Genomic DNA, 17,238 nt, shown 5'->3' with positions numbered 1-17,238 from the left:
TGTGTGTACGTGTGTGTGCATGTCTGTGTGTGTGTGTGTGTGTGTGTACATGCCTGGTCCTGCTGTGGTCAATGAGGTCAACATGGTGGCCAGACAGGCTTCTACCCCCCAACCCACCCACCCGTTTTTGTTGTTTTTTCTCCCTGCCTTTTCCATCTCCTCCTGTTCTCCCTTCTACAGTCATCGAGTGTAGTTAGTAGCTGAAACCAAAAATAAGCACTTATCTTTGGTTAACTTCCTATATTACTAAATGTCAGTGTGGGAAAGTCAAGTTTCTGAATGCGTTTCAGACTGAAGTGAAACTGGAATACCACCACACATGAGTAGTAAAGGTCAAAAACTTGCATTTTTACAAGTTTCTTTGGACACAGGCAGACGATGTCCCTCTTTTCTTGCACTGGAAAAAAAGAGGCAGCCTGTTTTTCAAACACCACCTGACAGCAGCTGCCCTCACTGACCCTTTGGCCATCAGACTTGGTGTCTGAGTGGAGGAGGGGTCAGGATGGATGGGAGCCCTGGGGTCAATAGAGGACATAGGGCAAAGACAGAGGGAGAGCCACAAAGAGGAAACTCAAAAGGATGCAGCACGAGAGAGGGCAAAAGAGATAAAGCAGGGACGACATGGTGTGGTCAGTGCTCAGTGTTCAGATTTTATGATCTGATTTTATAATCTGAATACAAACTCAAGTTAAGTTCTTAATGAAGCAAACAACAAACATCTAAGAAAACTACAGTTTCTTAGGAGCTTATCCTCAGTCTCTCACTTAGTTGGCCAGTCCGTCACTTTGATCCAAAGTTAAAAAAAAAAAGCTCAACAATTACTAGATGGACTAACATGAAGTTTTAGTTTTTCTTTTAGTTATTAGTTTTACAGACCATCTTCCCCATGCCATGGTGGAGGGAATTAGCTAAATGTGGTGACATTTCAGCTGGTTTTAATGTGTTTGGGTTTTGTTTTTGACATGTTCATTACCAGTCTCCACAGAGAGGTGACCCCCAATGAGTGCTTTGACAACAGTGGGAAGGAAAAACTCCCCTTTAACAGGAAAAAATGTCCATCAGAACGAGGCTCGTGGAGAGTCAGCCATCTGCCGTGATCAGTGTGGAGGGAGGGGAGGAAGACAGGACAAAAAGCATGTTGTGGAAGAGAGCCAGAGATTAATAATAACTCATTAAATGATTAAATACAAAGTGGTGTATTTAATGTATGCTATAGTTCCATTAAACTATTGGTCAGACTAACTGTTTGTCCATTTTAAGTATTTATGCTAAGCTAACTTTAGCTGTTCAATTAAATATATTTTACAGTTCCACATAAATATATTATTGAAATGCTACATTTAAACTAGATGGTACCAGGCTCATAATTATTTTGAACTAGAGCACCCTCTGGTGGCAAAATCCAAACATGAACACCAGTGTAGTCCTTAGACTGCAAATTGAGCAGAAATCCAATAGCAACAGCTTAGAAAACCAGCTGACCCGTGGCCTGTGACTCCCTTAGCATGGCATCTGATAGCCCTTGCTACAGGGTCACAGTAGTGACATCATGGGTCACCTCATTGTGGTGCAGTCTCTTTCCTGTGGTTAGGTTATCAGTGTGAGGGGTCAGACTCATTCTCCTTCTCAGGGGTGTCAACTGAACTGCTAAGACGTACTGTAATTGCATTGGCCGTGTGACAGTGCAGGCAGCATTGCTGCACAGTATACAACCTTATTAGCAACATAAATGTTAATGCATTATAAGGTGCAGGTTATGATGATAAGGTGTGGTGTGTATAGGAATACAAAGTCCTGTTGTGTTAGCTACATATCATTAAGACCTGTTTACATCCACACCACCAATGTGAGTTTGTTATGGGTGAATGCAGAGGGCTTCACATCGTCTGTTTAGAATTCCCCAGTAACTTAACATATTTTTGGATTGTGGGAAGAAGTCTGAGTAACTAGAGAGAGTTCATAGAAACAACACAGAAGGCCCCCAGCTGGCTCTTGCATTTAAACCAAGGCCATCTGTACTGTGCAGCAATAGTACTAACCACAACACCACTACACCTATGTAGAATCTTAAACACAGTAATTCTTTATTTACTTATGGTCCTCAGTGTGAGCTGGAAAACTCTGTCAAATATCGCCAATTTTATTTTTTAGGTTGGTAGTTCAATCCCTAGGCTCTTCAGTCTGCATGCTGAAAAAGCTTGTCCCTTCTTCATCGTGAAGAAGAAGTGTAATTATTAGATTGAAAGCAAACTGATGTAGAAAAAAGTGCTTGAGATGAGTGAGATGTGTTATGGAAGAACTGTCCCATTTCTATTCTAGTTCTGAAAAAACATTCTTTCTTGAAAATGCTTTAGCGGGTGCTTGAACAATCTTTCTCCAGTCTTTCAAAGTTTTTCTTTCAACAACACTGGCTAGTTTTTTAGGACAGTTTAATCCAGTCCTATACCTGTCCATTTTCAGAGGAATGTTTTTCGTTTGGTAAACTACTCAGCACTGACTTGTAAATGGCCTGTATTTGTATAGCGCTTTACCAAATGAACCCCAAAGTGCTTTACACTACATTCAGTCATCCACACATTCACACACTGGTGATGGCAGCTACATTGTAGCCACAGTTGCCCTGGGGCGCACTGACAGAGGCGAGGCTGCCGGACACTGGCGCCACCAGTAGGCAACGGGTGAAGTCTCTTGCCCAAGGACACAACATCCGAGACTGTCAGGGCCGGGGGCTTGAATCGGCAACCTTCCGGTTAAAAGGCGAACTGCCAACTCTTGAGCCACGATCGCCCCATACTTATAAATCATTCAAACATATAAAAGGATCAAAAATCAAGGGGTGAGCTAGTATTGTGTTTACATATAAGGGACAACTTAGCAAAGAACCAGTTTTAAATTGCAAGTTTAGGCATTTTTTTCAAACACATCATTAGTTCCAGCTTCTTTAGTTGAATTGATGAAAAATGCCAAAGAGAGGACGTTTTGACAGGCATAGAGTTGTATTTTTTGCACCAAAAGCTATTAGCTGAAAATGTGAGTGTATCTTTTTAAAAAAGAAAAGAGGAAACTGGAAAAATGGAAGACAAATGAAGAGGATTAAATACTATCTATAGCAGGTGAAAAGTATCTGAAAGGCATGTTCTTAAGAAACAGGAGTGAAGAAAAATCCAGCAAAGATGTGACACGGGACCTGAGAGATCCACAATTTACTCTTCACCAAGATCTCAACAGAAACGGTCTCACTGGAACAGAAGTGGTGAAGAAGTGCAAACAGGGAGAGACCGGGGTTTGCTAAATTACATAAGAACTGGAAAAAACTGAGCAACAAGTTCATTAGGGGACTGATGAATTTAACGATGTTCACAGGTTCTCATTGAGAGGAAAGTATTTTCAGTCAAGTATTAAAAACAAGCCTTATATTCAAATGTATTTGTTATTTCTTCCAATTGATGTTAAGCAAGAACAAAAGGGTCTGTAATTCCCAAATAGTTAAATTCATATTTATGTTAAACTCCTTGAATTACATTTGAATCACCTTAATCACATCTTCTTAGTTTGATTTAAATCCACTGCACAGAGTCCAAATTACCAACACTTATGGACCTAACTGTAGGTTCCACAGACCTCACCAAGACTTCAGATTCACTGGAGTTTTGCAGGTTTTTTCCCCCCCTTTTGTTTTAATCGTTTTTCTCTCTACATTGCTTGGTTATGTGTGGATAACCAGGTAGATGAGAAGAAATACTAGTATTTTTTTTTTTATATTAATAGGGTAACTAATAATCGTTTATAAGCACATAAGCTTCATTTTATCTCTATTTTCATCTGTTTTGTTCCACAGTGTACAGCCAATTGTACACTCTGTTCATTGTATTTCCAAAATGTAGCTCTGTATCTCCTCACTACATTGCAGCGTTGCAGTTTTACCTCCACTTTTTTTGCTACAAAATACTTTTCAGACTTGAGGATTTTGCAATAAAAGTTTTGTTCAGTGGGAATCTATTATCACCTCTGGTCATTAGCAGTTATGGTTACGTTTCATAACTACCATTCTCAAGTTTTACTGCAACTAGATGTAAGAAAAGGTATTTGCAGCAGTGCAGTTCTTTTCCCTTATCTTTGTTATAATTAAATACAACAATAGCATTTGTGCTTTCAAAAACTCTACAGTTACACACAAAATCCACAACAGTCATGTCAGTCTGATTAGTGATGACAGATCTTTAATAATCACCCAGAGTTCATATCAGTGCATCACATCCAGATCAAATGCAAATCTCATGTTACACCTTAACATCTGTAAATAACTGACAGACTCGTTGTCACATGGTTCACAGTATAAATGATATACAACATTTTCTGTAATAAAACAAAAACATGTCAGAAGGAATTTAAGCGTTTCCTTTTACTTTGATGTTTCCTCTGTCTCAGCGGCAGAATCATCATTTGGTCAGCTGAGATGTGTGTGTGTGTGTGTGAGTGTGTGAGAGAGAGAGAGAGAGAGAGAGAGAGAGAGAGAGAGAGAGAGAGAGAGAGAGAGAGAGAGAGTGAGTGTGTGTGTGTGTGTGTGTGTGTGTGTGTGTGTGTGTGTGTGTGTGTGAGTGTGTACACAGGCAGGCTTCTGTCCCGCTGTGTGAGTGCGAGGCTGCTCCTTTCCGTCTGTCTACAACTTTAGTTTTCGTCTCCCTTGTCCTCCACGCTCACTGGTAACCACGAATCTCTGTGCAACTTCTCATTCCTTTTCACCTCCTCGACGCTGGGTGGTGACGTTACCTGCATGTGCACCGGCAGATGCTTGAAATCATCCTCGTTCACGTCATAGTCCTTCATCTTTGAGTCCAGGATCCACCAGTTGCCAGCAAAGCCAATGTCCAACACCCGCTGAGGGATCTCCCTCCAGGGCACTGACAAGTTAGAGCACTGGGCTTCATACAGCATGGCGTCCGGGTCGTAGTCAGCGTAGTACACCACAGACAGAAGACCCAGGCTGGCATGGCGGAGGCGGCCCTCATTACGGAGCTTCACCAGACTCTGTACATGGACATCAGAGATGCCGCTGCGGATCCAAGGGGACAGCAGTCCCAGCTGGTTGGAACGTTTCAGCAGGGCGTCGTCGAAGGACAAGCGGTCAGGTTTGGTGTAGAAGCAGGCCCAGGCACCGCCCAACAGCGTCACATACACTGATGTTCGGAGTGGTCTCTCCCAGGCGCCAACTACCGCCTCTCTGCACGCTTCTTTGTAGTCAGAGAGCAGGCTGCCACACCACACACCTGTAGGGAGCAGAGGACGAAAAACTAAGCCTGGATGTAAACCACCTCTCCTCATGCCAAAAAAAGAAAAAACACTGGCCGGCTGCAGGAGGTGGGAGGAGTCTAATCACCATCTATTTATGACGTTATCACACCAACAACCAGTGTTGCCAACTTAGCGACTTTGTCGCTATATTTAGCGAGTTTTCAGACACCCTTAACGACTTTTTTTTTTTTCTAAAAAGCGACTAGCGACAAATCTGGCGACTTTTTCTGGTATTATTGGAGACTTATTTATGACAACTTTTTGACGTGAAAACGCGTATCGCTCTTACTCTCAACAAGCAGCGGTGCTGCGGTGGGCACCTCACCCGTGCCAAAGCGCTCCCAGGCGGAGGATAGTCCTCCCCCAGCTGCTATCAGGGCAGGAGATGTTCACACCTGTGCGTCCAAAAGGCAAATGAATCGGGCATGAGCGAAGCCGCTGCTCCCGCACTGACTGTAACAGTCAGTTCTTCCTTTACTGTTATGCTGTTTTGTTGATCACAAGGTTTAAAACTACTTATAAACAAACACACACACACACAAAGTAACTCCACCAGAGTGCCAATTTCGGGTCACTTTTGCCGGTCCAGGCCCGGGTAAAGGAGCAGGGTTGGAATTGTGACATTAAAAAATAATAATTGCTAAAAGAAATTTAATTTGTAGTTCTAAATAAATTCTAACTGCATTTAGGACGTTTTTTACTCACTTTATGTGTCTTCCACAATGTTATTTCTCTCTCCAACAGCGTAGGTTACAATTACATTAGCATGACCATTTATGCAAATTAGGCGATGACGTCATTTGGCGACTTCTAGCGACTTTTAGGACAGCCAATAGCGATTTTCCTTACTGAGGAGTTGGCAACACTGCCAACAACCCAATTCAGCGGCATATAGTTGTTAGGAGGATTAAAAAACTCTATACTGTATAACCGTTTTTGTCATGCAACCAACATGCACAAAGACTAGCAGAATAATGCGTTTAAAATGGTCATTTAAGCAATTAAAATAACTGGGACTGTTTCTGTTATAATAAGCTATGTTTACCACCGAGCTGGCCGTTAACCCCCTTGCTATCCAGCTAACGTGGCTAACCCGTGCCTCAGTTCCTCACCTACTTTGCTGTTTTTCAGCCGCTCCCAGCGGCTCGCTGTGCCCGGAGGCGCCGCTGCTTCCGCCGCAGAGCTGAACATCATCCTCGCCACACGAAACGAGGCCATTTTAACGACTCTTCTGCACTAAAGACTCTAACCTTCATGCAGAATTGACATTTTAACTAGTGACAGGGACCTCACATGAAGTCAAAATGGCAGCTACTTCTTTTTTGTTGGTTGACAGCTAACAAAAAGGTTTATTACCGCCATCTACTGGGCTGGAGTGGTGGTGCGAGACTCCAGAAAGAATTAGCCTACAAATACACACCCTGCTACCATAAATTACATTTCATCTCTGCTCACAATTTCTGTCTCTCTTTATAACTCAAAAATGCTGCTGTCCCACCATTAATAATTATTTCCAATAACTGCCAATAACTTCTACACCCCCTTGTTTCTGTGTTTTAGTTTGATCATTTCTCTAGCTTCCCTATTTAACAGCACTGTTCCCCTGTTCCCCTTTCCCTTTGGCACTGAGCAAATTATATTTCCCTGATAGTTGCATATGCACATGCAGTTGATCATCAGTTGATTATTTTTCCCTTTTCTTATTGTCTTGCTTTGGTACATTTTCCCCGTATAGTCTATGAATGCCTTTAGTTTGCCCCTGTGGCCCATCTTTGCTGCCATTTATTTCTTATTTTCAATACTTTTAATGCTTTTACTACTGCTATTACTACTACTTCTTTATCTTCCAGCTGGTCCCTTTACGGGTCATCACAATAGATCATCTGCTTCCATCTCCCCCAATCCCTTGCATGCTCGTCTGTCTCACCAACCCCCTTTATGTCCTCCTTCACTACACTTACACCTTCTTTTTTACCTGGCAGCTCCACCTTCAGCATCCTTTGTCCGATATATTATCCACCCTATCAAACTCTTCTCAACCTTGCTTCTCTTACTTCGTCTCCAAACTGCTCAGAAATCTTACCATGTTCACTTCTGACCACCGACAGCTCCACTAGACATGATAGAGGGTCTCACTGCCTTGCGTGAACCCTTCCTTTCGTTCTTGTTGCTATCCTCCTGTCACAAATCACCCCTGACACTCACCTCCATCTGCTCCACCGTGCCTGCACTCTCTTGTGTTTTTTGTAACGTTAGAACCTTTCAAATAAAGTTATTTTGAAGAGCGCTTCCACGTGACAGCTTTGTTTACGCGGTGACGTGTACCGGAAGCTGTGTTAAAATGACTCCAGTATCAGCAGGACCTGTAAGGTTGTGAAAGACAGGTGTTAGCATTGTAATGTTATGTCTAGCATTTTATTAAGTCCGCACAGACGCTGTTGTAATATATTAACCTTAGCTTTATTTACAATTTAAATATTAGCTAGTCGTAGGATTCGCTGTCTCTGCTGAGTAGTTGATATTACGCCATTCAATATCATCATTATCAGCAGCAAGATCCTGCTGAGCAGCGAGGACAGACTGCCAAGACATATTTTACTTGTCTGGTTATTACATTTTGGTACGTTTCACCTGTTCTTATCGGCTTTTAAAGTGTTAAATTGAATATTTTTATATTATACATTAACTGTAAACTTCAAGTGGTTCTCTTGTCAGTGAACTAACAGATGTTCGACATAGCATTTCTTTACTAACGTTCATTTTTCTCTCAGCTCTTGCATGAAGTTACTGGTTGTCCATTGGAGGCATGGCTAGTCCAAACAACCTACAGTTTCAAGGTAAATGTGACAGAATCTTTAAAGGAGATATAGGATGTAAATTTCTGCTTGTTTTGTTCTGCCTGGGTTTCTTTGTGTCACGTGTTAGTTCCAGGTAGGTAGTTGGGAGATCTGTTTTACGCAGAAACCAAGCTGTCGTGTCCACGTGAATCAGGAAACTGGACTCTCCCCTTACCTAGGGGTTTTAATTGGCTGTAAAGGGGTTTATACTGCAGTGACCATGCAGAGCACATAGTACAGTACTCTGAATCACGAAATCGCCGTGAAAACGTTGAAAATAAATTGTTGATTGAAAACCATCTACTAAAGGACAAATAGCGACATCTGCTTGCCATACCCTGCTATCGCAGTCGTATGTAAAGATGCTCTTCCTGCTTCATTGTAATTTCTTTTACTTTCATGCAACATGTAACATTGTGTAGATTGCACAGGCGATTATGGGTCAGATTGCAGGAAAATTATGCTTGTTTTCATTTGCATAATATGCATGGATGTATTGAACATCCTGCTGATTTATGACACAGTGAGTTCCAGTGTATTCTGTGTCAAATACTAAGTCTTTCCTCTGACCTACTAAACGGCATGCTAGCATGGCTATTGAAACACCTTCATGGTGTGTTGGTAACTTCTCTTACTGCTTGTTTTCTAGTCTTATTCAATAAAGTGTGTGTTTTAAAAACCTTTAACAGAAAGTCTGTCTCTCTATGAGGCAGGCTGATACCAACACTATGTAATCTAAAGCAGCACAACACTGCTGTTGAATAAAATGAAACAAGGTATGGAAGCTTCTTGCTGGAAGTTGTTTTCTTTGTCAGATAATATCATTAAAACAGGACCGGTCCAGTTCAGTGACATCAATTAGGAAACTATAGACAGAAACTGAGATCGCTTTTTCAGTAACAGTTTGTAAATATGCTTTTCAATCCTATCAAGTTTGACATTTTAACATGAAATCTATGGGAATTTAGTCCCTTTGGGAGTGCTGATCAGAAGAACTGCGCTTACCGACTGCCTTTTGCCCATGTGCGTCCATAGAGTTTGAAGAAGCAGCAGAGCTGCTATCGGCAGACCCTGGAGCCTCCACACTCAGTATGTCGGGCTCAAACACCCCCAACACAGCAGCATCAGCAGGAGAAGATGTAAAGCTAGACCTATCTGAGGACGAGGAGGGTCAGCAAGAGAGTTCAGAGGTAAAAAAAAAGTTGTGTGGACTACGAATAAAGTTTGAGTTTCTACTTTGAGTGCATATCAGCTGATAGACGTCTGTGCTTCCAGCTGTTAGGAGGGCAGAAACCAAGTGGTGGCTTCTGGACCTTTGAGTATTATCAGTCTTTCTTCGATGTGGACACAATGCAGGTATGCCTGACATCTACCTGACACTTTGTCTACACATAAAGTCTTTGTCAGTCAGTTTGAAGTTACATGTTTCTTTTGTTTGACCCTATCATGATGCAGGTGCTGGACAGAGTGAAGGGGTCAGTGATGCCACAGCCTGGAAGAAACTTCATCAAATACTACCTTAGGAGTAACCCAGATCTGTATGGTAAGTGGAAGAAGACATATTTAATTATTAAACTGTATTGCAGGAAGAACATATTTTGCACTGTGCCTTGTCTTATGGGGGGCATGTCGAGGCTGTAAGTAGATTTTTGGTAGGAGAAATTAGATTCTAGCTATGCCTGAAGATGAGTCGTAGGTGGGTAGGTAGGAGATTAAGGGCCAGATTACTGTTGGTTTGCACCAAGGTAAGCCTCTTTTTAATGCTAAATGTGTTTAATGTCTCAGGGTCTTTATTATCTTATTGAATGTATCAGTTAATTCATGTGATTCAGGCATTTCTGATACATGTTAAAAAGCTGTTCAGGTGTCACTTATTGTAATTCCAGTTTTAACTGTTTGTTGCCCATAGGTTCAAAGGATCAACAAAGTGTCCATCAATTTTTTGACATTGATGAATTAGAAGATGAATGCACTCATATAAGTGTGCATTTGTGCAGGTCCCTTCTGGATTTGTGTCACACTGGTGTTTTCTGTGGTGATTAGTGGGAACCTGTCCACCTTCCTTGCTGAGCAGAAAAACCCCACCTTCCACTACAGACCACAGTTCCACAGAGGTTAGTGCTGCACACGGTCTCAGTTTGACTCTGTGTCACTGTAGCACACTGGATCTGCATAGCTCTGTCTTGTTTCTCTGCCTTTAGTGACAATTGCTGCAGTAGTGATCTTTATGTATGCCTGGCTGGTGCCGATCGGGCTGTGGGGTTTTTTGACCTGGAGGCAAGGGGCCGAGAGGCAGATTGGAGGCTATTCTTTCCTGGAGACTGTGTGTGTTTACGGCTACTCGCTCTTTATCTATATCCCCACCTCTGTGAGTACATCTGTGGTGTTTACAGGTTTAATAAGTTGTATAAATGATCTCACCCATGATACATGATATACATGTATAATATAGCTCACATTTTCGGAAACCTCTGATGTCATTTTCTATGTAACTTGCCGTAATGTCAAAACTCACCTTTGGTTCTTCATATTGAATGAGTGCAGAGGTTTGTTCTGCCCAATGTTTTGAGTATTTTTGAAGAGTAACATGTTCTGTCTGAATAATTCATTTAAGGTTTTGATTGGCAGCTGTGGCCCAGGCCACTGCCAAAAGAAAAGGTCAAACTTTGGTAAATTTCAACAGAAACCAAAGCAGAAACAATAATTAGCTGAATAAAAGTTCACCCTGTCACCTTCAGGTTTTGTGGATAATACCATATGACTGGCTGCACTGGACGCTGATCCTAATTGCCATGGTGATCTCAGGCTCAGTCCTGGTCCTCACCTTCTGGCCCGTTGTCCGTGATGACACCAAGGTGACGGCGGTGGCTACAGTAGTGACCATAGTGGTTTTGCACACACTGCTGGCAGTTGGCTGTAAGGTCGGTGAGCTGCGTGGATCTCAGATGTATGGAAGGACACCTTTACATTGAACCAGATACTCAATCTCCTCTCTTTTCTTCTAGCTCTACTTCTTTCACGCAGAAACATCCCCACCAACAGCTCTTCCTACTACGTCAACTCTCCACAATCACACAACGCTGGCCTTCAAAACCGACTGACCAACACTGAGGAGCAGCAGGGAAATGAAGACCGTCTTTTTTGACAGATTGAAAACGACTAGACTGGAGGAGACAGTGTTGATTATCACCATGGTGTGATTCACTTAATGCTTCATGGATAAAGTGTTGGGACGGTTGTGTGTATTTGCGTGTGTGTTTCGTTTGTCTAACTTATCCTGGGGTGGTTCATCTGTATTTCTACTGTGACTGATGTTTCATGATGTGGTGGATTGAGCAGGCCTTCTTTAACACTGTGACATCCGCTCATTTCATGATGTCCTAAAGGACGCAGGGAGACACTACAAAAGCTAATACATAAAACAATGTCACTCCTACTCATTTATCCTTATGACACATCACATGGACAACAACCAGATTTTTCAAGTTTAAAATGATTAGGTTAATGAGAATGCCCTAAATGTCTCATTTCTCATATAAATACATTTTGTGGCTTGTGGTCAACCCTGTGGCCTCATAGATGGAATTACATGTGGCACTGCACAAGAGTTTAAACATTGTTCAACAGCTGTTTTACAAAGCTCCGAATGTTATAATTGATATTATTAGATGACAGTGATTGATTTGTTGGTGTGTACATCACTTTAATTTTAGAAGCAGGGGTATGCCTGCCTCCCTCCCTGCATCCACTCTGCACATACAGATACATAGAAAAGGGACAATAATGGGGTATTTGTGTATTAAACATGTAGTGATACTGCCCTTAAGACACTGTTAGATGCTCTCAAGTCAAGCAATCTCTGAACTGTAAAGCTGCGGACTGGTCAAAAGATGATTGTAAAATAAAATAGAGTTTATGTGGTCCTGCCGGAAGAATATACATGTTTAGGTTGGCTCTAACTTATTAGTTATTCTATCACAAACTGAAACTCCTTCTCTGCCAGGTGGAAATGTAGTTTACCGTTTTTACTCACAACACTGAATCCCGAGGCGTTCCCGTGTATAGTTTGCTTCAGTCGGATGTGCGGAAAAGAATTTATTGAACCTGCAAAGGGACTCCAGCACATCACCGCCACTCTTCAGCCTTCAGTCACAGAATGACCTCAGCTGCTTTACATACATAGACGGTTCAGTGTAAAATGAAGAAAGGGTTGATGGATGTAGAGCTATTTATTTCCTACTGTGAACCCAGGTATGGTTGTATTAATAAACAGATTCTCTACTCCAGATTGTTTGGATCTTATTACTGTTCCAATCTTCGATCACTCACAGCTGAAAGGGATTACAAGGTTTGCAGTTGAGCGATGTGAATCACCTTAAGCAACTTCAAAGATTGACTTGAACTAGGTCCCTTATGTGACAGGTAGACTAGAGACATGGCTTTGGTTCAGACTTGATGTCTAACACAGATTTTCAGACATTTGTCTAGATTTGTTTTTTTCTCAACATACTTCATTCTGACCTGGTTTCAATGGTGGTATGCCCAGAATGAATTTGACCTACTTTGACTTTGTGTTAGTGAAATGATTTGAGAAGATGCTTGACTGCTTTAAAGCTCAACTTCGACTTCTTTCAATTTAAGATTTTTGTTTTGTAAATATTCCAAATTAAATTGAAATAATCCATCATCGTGATATACACTATTCCCATTCCAGGTACATTGTAACAGCAAACCCTGCTGAAACCTTATACCAAAAATGTAACCTGACATGCATCTCCTGAGAAATGTAACTACATCTCGTCATCAGTGCACATCTGCAGTGGATCATCGGACTCCATCTCACCCTATCCCTAGCCTCCCTCTCTTCTGTCACACCAGCCCTCCTCATGCCCTCCTCTACATCCATGAACCTTTCTGCAATCTTCCCTTTTCTCCCTGGCAGCTTCATATTTAGCATCTTTTGTCCAGCGTATTTACTGTCATTTATCTGCAAGAACCATCTCACCCTTGCATGTCTAACTTTGACTCCAATTCTCTTCACCTGAACTGTTTCTCTCATGTACTCATTTCTAATCTTGTCCCAATGAAAATCCTACCAACTTCAACTTTGCCTTCAGTCTTTATGTCAGTGTCACCATCTTCAAACCATCATAGCAGGTCTCTCAACAGTCTTGTAAACCTGTCTCCACACATTCTGCAATCTCTTCTTCGCCTGTCTCGTGCACTGTTCGTTGCTTTGGGTGGTTGACCCCAGGTATTTAAAGTCATCCGCCTTAATTAGTCTACTCCTCTTCTTTCTGGAGCATACTTCCACCTCTCCAGGTTCTCTTCCGTCCGCCCTCTGTTCTCACTACAGATCACTATGTCGTCTGCAAACATCAATCCATGCAGACTCTTGTTGGCCTAATCCGTCAACTTGTCTGTCATTATTAGAAATAAGAAGGGACACATCATTTTCATATGTATTCCATTTTCAGAATCTCAAAAGTAACAGGACAAAACAACATAATTCGAATCACAAGGATTGTTTTTGAGACTGATGCTAATATTTAGAATAACAAATCCCATGTATTTTTACTCTTTCCCCTTGTCATCCAGAGCTACGTGAGAGGAGGTTTTTGCTGACTCCATCAGCCTCGTGATCATCTTAACGCCTACTACATCTGAGTCAGAAAGCAGCCTTCCCACATTCAGATAAAAAATAAATAACACTGCAGGATTGCAGTGGAGAGACGGGACCAGATTAAACTTGCTGCCCCGGCACTACCCAGACTATGGATCTCTCACACACGCACGATAAATTGTACTTTATTTACTTAAAACAGGCTTTCCTGGAACAGAGCACAATAATAATATTAGAAATAATAGGCCCCGCTTACACTGAGTGAACCACAGGAGTCTGTATGCTAAGCAGAATATTAGTAACGCATACAGACTATGAATTTAAAGATACAACTGAAGATTTTATGCTCGTGCATTCACAACTATTAAAACCAGCTCCATTAAGAAAAACAAGGTAGATAAGAGAGCGTGACCAGTATTTGTACACTGTTCTTCATCAAGTAAACATTAAATGCACTACAGAAGAGTTTGCTTTTTGTTTTTTGTCTCTATCCATTTTCTCAATTCTTTCTCATCTTCTCCCATATGGAAAAGATATATATAAATCTCTAAAGTTTGTATCTGTCTTGTGTGAAACTTGTATGAAAAGCATACAAGAGTGAAAACAGATATAAGATCCCTTGAAAAATTATATAAATGAAACTTGTATGTTTTGGATACTTACTAAAACAATATATGAAAGTAATGAGAAAGTGGCCACTTTCATGAGTAAATCATATAAACCTTACATGATTCACTATATGAAGCAAGCCAAAGCTGATGCAAGTCTTTTATAAGTTTTTCCTATTTCTTTTCCATTTGAGCTTATCAACAAAAAATGTATGATCGCAACTTATATTCAATATATTTCAAACAATATTTCTTGTGCTGGTAAATTTAGGGTCATCACAGCAGATCATCTGCTTCAAGCGGATTCTATCCTTTGCATCCTCCAAGGTCACACCAACCCTCTGTGTGCTCTTCTTCATTACATCCATGAATCTTCTCTGTGGTCTTCCTCCTCTCTGACAGTTGTGTCTCGTCTCTCTAACTTTTGTCTCCAAGGTGGAAAAACTGATGAGTCCCTCTGATATGTTAATTTCTAATCCTGTCCATTCTGGTCACTCCCCAGTAAAAATCTTAACATCGTCAACTATGCTACCTCCAGCTCAGCCTAATTTTTAAGCCATATTTCGCACCAGGCTTCACTACCATCTTGCAAACCTTCCCTTTCACTCTTGCCATAAACTTCAGCTCAGAGGCAATCCCTAACGTAATCCTCCCTAACGTAATCCACCCTAACGTTCAACCCTCCATCATGTCCCTAAACAGGATCACTTCTGGCTCAGAGAAACCATCATGATGGTGGCCTTAAGGCTTTAACATGGGGAGTGCCAAAATGAATGGGTGATCACTTGGTGACCACATCCATCTTTTATTTACAGCGTGTCTGGACTGGGTGAATGTCCCTCTCCCTCCTCTGTCCAACCAGAAATGTGTATGTAGACTCACTTAAGCCTGCATAAGCCAGCTTAACTAAGAGCTATAGTTGGGTGAATGAAAGCGAAATCGTTGTGTTTTTTAAATCAATAAATAAACTTCTAGACCTGTTGAAAGTACAGAAACAAACAAGGAAACTAGTTCCACGGAAGAAAGACCTGACAGCTAAAACATGCTTCCTATTCCACTTTTATAACATCCCTTCCCCCTCAGGTAACCCGCACCCTGAGGGGGAAGTGCTCTGTTAGAACAAGGTGCGATCTTTAAGACAAGACAAGGCCTGATTGTTCAAGATTTCGTATGTGAGGAGAAGGTTTTTAAACTGGATTCTTGATTTAACAGTTAGCCAAATAACACACTGAAGGAAAACTCCTTCTAAAAATGGCTTCATGGATAAAGAAAGTTGGGTATCATCTGTCTAGTAATGAATTTCGTTGCCCTGTACCTGTGCAATGACAATAAAGTTGAATTCTATTCTAATTCTAGTAATGAAAGTGTTTGAAGTTTTCTTTCTAACAGGATCATCAAAGGGAAGCATGTGTAATTTAACAAGCAACAGTCCAGAGAGCGTAACTCCATGGAACGTTTTGTGCAACTCCCATTTACATCTATAAACTGTAATCTTTTTGACAGATATGATTCAAACCGTTTCTACTAATCTCTGTTTAAATGTGAGATGCCCTAACTTTACAGAAGGCTTTGGGGCTTTTTTTGTTTTTTTAAAAAAATAGCATTTGGAAAAAAACAAAAAACACCCAACCTTTTTTCCAGACCAGAGAAAGATCTTCTAAATCAGGGGTGTCAAACTCCGGGCCTCAAGGGCTCGAGTCCTGCACGGTTTTAGATCTCACCCTATGTCAACGCACCTGATTCAAATGATAAGTTCATTACCAGGCTTCTGGAGAACTCCAAGACATGTTGGGGAGGTCATTCAGCCATTTAAATCAGCTGTGTTGGATCAAGGACACATCTAAAACCTGCAGGACACCGGCCCTCAAGGCCTGGAGTTTGACAACTGTGCTCTAAATGGAGTGCAATCCCAGTTCCACATACAATTTTATAAATTTAAACGCTTTATGATCTCAGTAAGTACTGCTCTCATCTTTAATTACATCTAGCTACCCAATTGAATTTGGAGTAGCTGGTATTTTTATTATGGCTATTGGAACAGCATTGTACCAGTGAGTCTAGGAGAAACCACCCAAACCGTTGTCCTTAACACTTACCTCAAGTACAAACACCTCAGTGTGGATTTCCTCAATACTGTACCTCTCAAACTGAATACATCCTCTTCATTTTCCCACAGCTTGGCTGAAAACACTTACATATAAACACATGCATGTTCAGAACACTGCTGGAGATTAGAAACATTTGTGAAACCCAAGTTTTTAATTTTGTTTTTAGACCCTTGTTTGGTTTGTAGGCACCACTTGTCCTGAAGGTCTCCCATGAGGTCTGTGTATTCATCACAAAAAACAAAGACAATTCTATTTCTATTTAAATAAAAATCCCTTAGGGGTTTTATGAGCACCCCCAAGCTTTGTGAATAAATATCAGCAATCTGACATTACAGTTATTTTCAGCTGTATGCTAGTATGGTGCTAGCAGGTGCTAGTATGCTAGCAACTGCTAGCATACTAGCACCAGGATGGTTGTGACAGAAAGATTTCCTGTGGTGTCCCAGGAGTTCATGGGCCGAGTCACTTATTTGGGGTCAGTGAATAAAAACAGTCTGTTTTGTAAATCTTGGCCACAACATGTTTTTAAATGGAGGATTTCCTGTGGCATTAAACTACAAGCTCATTGGCTAATGACTCAATCAAGCGATGCACCTTCACAGTTAGCCCGCCCTTCTTCACGTATGATTTTGTACACACTCGACTGCAAAGGTGGAAATATCGAGGCCTTTATGACATGACAGCTATGTTTTTAACACCCACAGACAATATAAATGTTTAAAATAGCTTAACCAATAAGAGTCCCCCCATTATTTCTTTTGTAAATAATA

General features: G+C 41.2%; 2 protein-coding genes across 2 annotated transcripts; one reads left to right on the top strand and one right to left on the bottom strand.

The window, feature by feature from the left end:
• Positions 1 to 4,584: 4,584 nt before the first annotated feature.
• timm29 (translocase of inner mitochondrial membrane 29) lies at positions 4,585 to 6,875 on the bottom strand. Its single transcript, XM_084926913.1, has 2 exons — positions 6,405 to 6,875; positions 4,585 to 5,267 (listed from the first exon to the last, which is right to left on the bottom strand). The coding sequence occupies exons 1-2, from the start codon at positions 6,508 to 6,510 to the stop codon at positions 4,669 to 4,671; spliced, it is 705 nt and encodes a 234-aa protein (XP_084783039.1). The 5' UTR covers positions 6,511 to 6,875; the 3' UTR covers positions 4,585 to 4,668.
• A 732-nt stretch (positions 6,876 to 7,607) lies between these two features.
• yipf2 (Yip1 domain family, member 2) lies at positions 7,608 to 12,415 on the top strand. Its single transcript, XM_084926912.1, has 9 exons — positions 7,608 to 7,912; positions 8,064 to 8,129; positions 9,165 to 9,319; positions 9,405 to 9,485; positions 9,585 to 9,672; positions 10,127 to 10,243; positions 10,331 to 10,497; positions 10,868 to 11,050; positions 11,135 to 12,415. The coding sequence occupies exons 2-9, from the start codon at positions 8,099 to 8,101 to the stop codon at positions 11,228 to 11,230; spliced, it is 918 nt and encodes a 305-aa protein (XP_084783038.1). The 5' UTR covers positions 7,608 to 7,912; positions 8,064 to 8,098; the 3' UTR covers positions 11,231 to 12,415.
• Positions 12,416 to 17,238: the final 4,823 nt, after the last annotated feature.

Source organism: Perissodus microlepis, chromosome 4 (genome assembly GCF_051167445.1).
Source record: "Perissodus microlepis isolate ML-2025 ecotype Zambia chromosome 4, ASM5116744v1, whole genome shotgun sequence".
NCBI classification, from domain to species: Eukaryota; Metazoa; Chordata; class Actinopteri; order Cichliformes; family Cichlidae; genus Perissodus; species Perissodus microlepis.
This window is presented reverse-complemented; position numbering and strand designations above follow the sequence as displayed.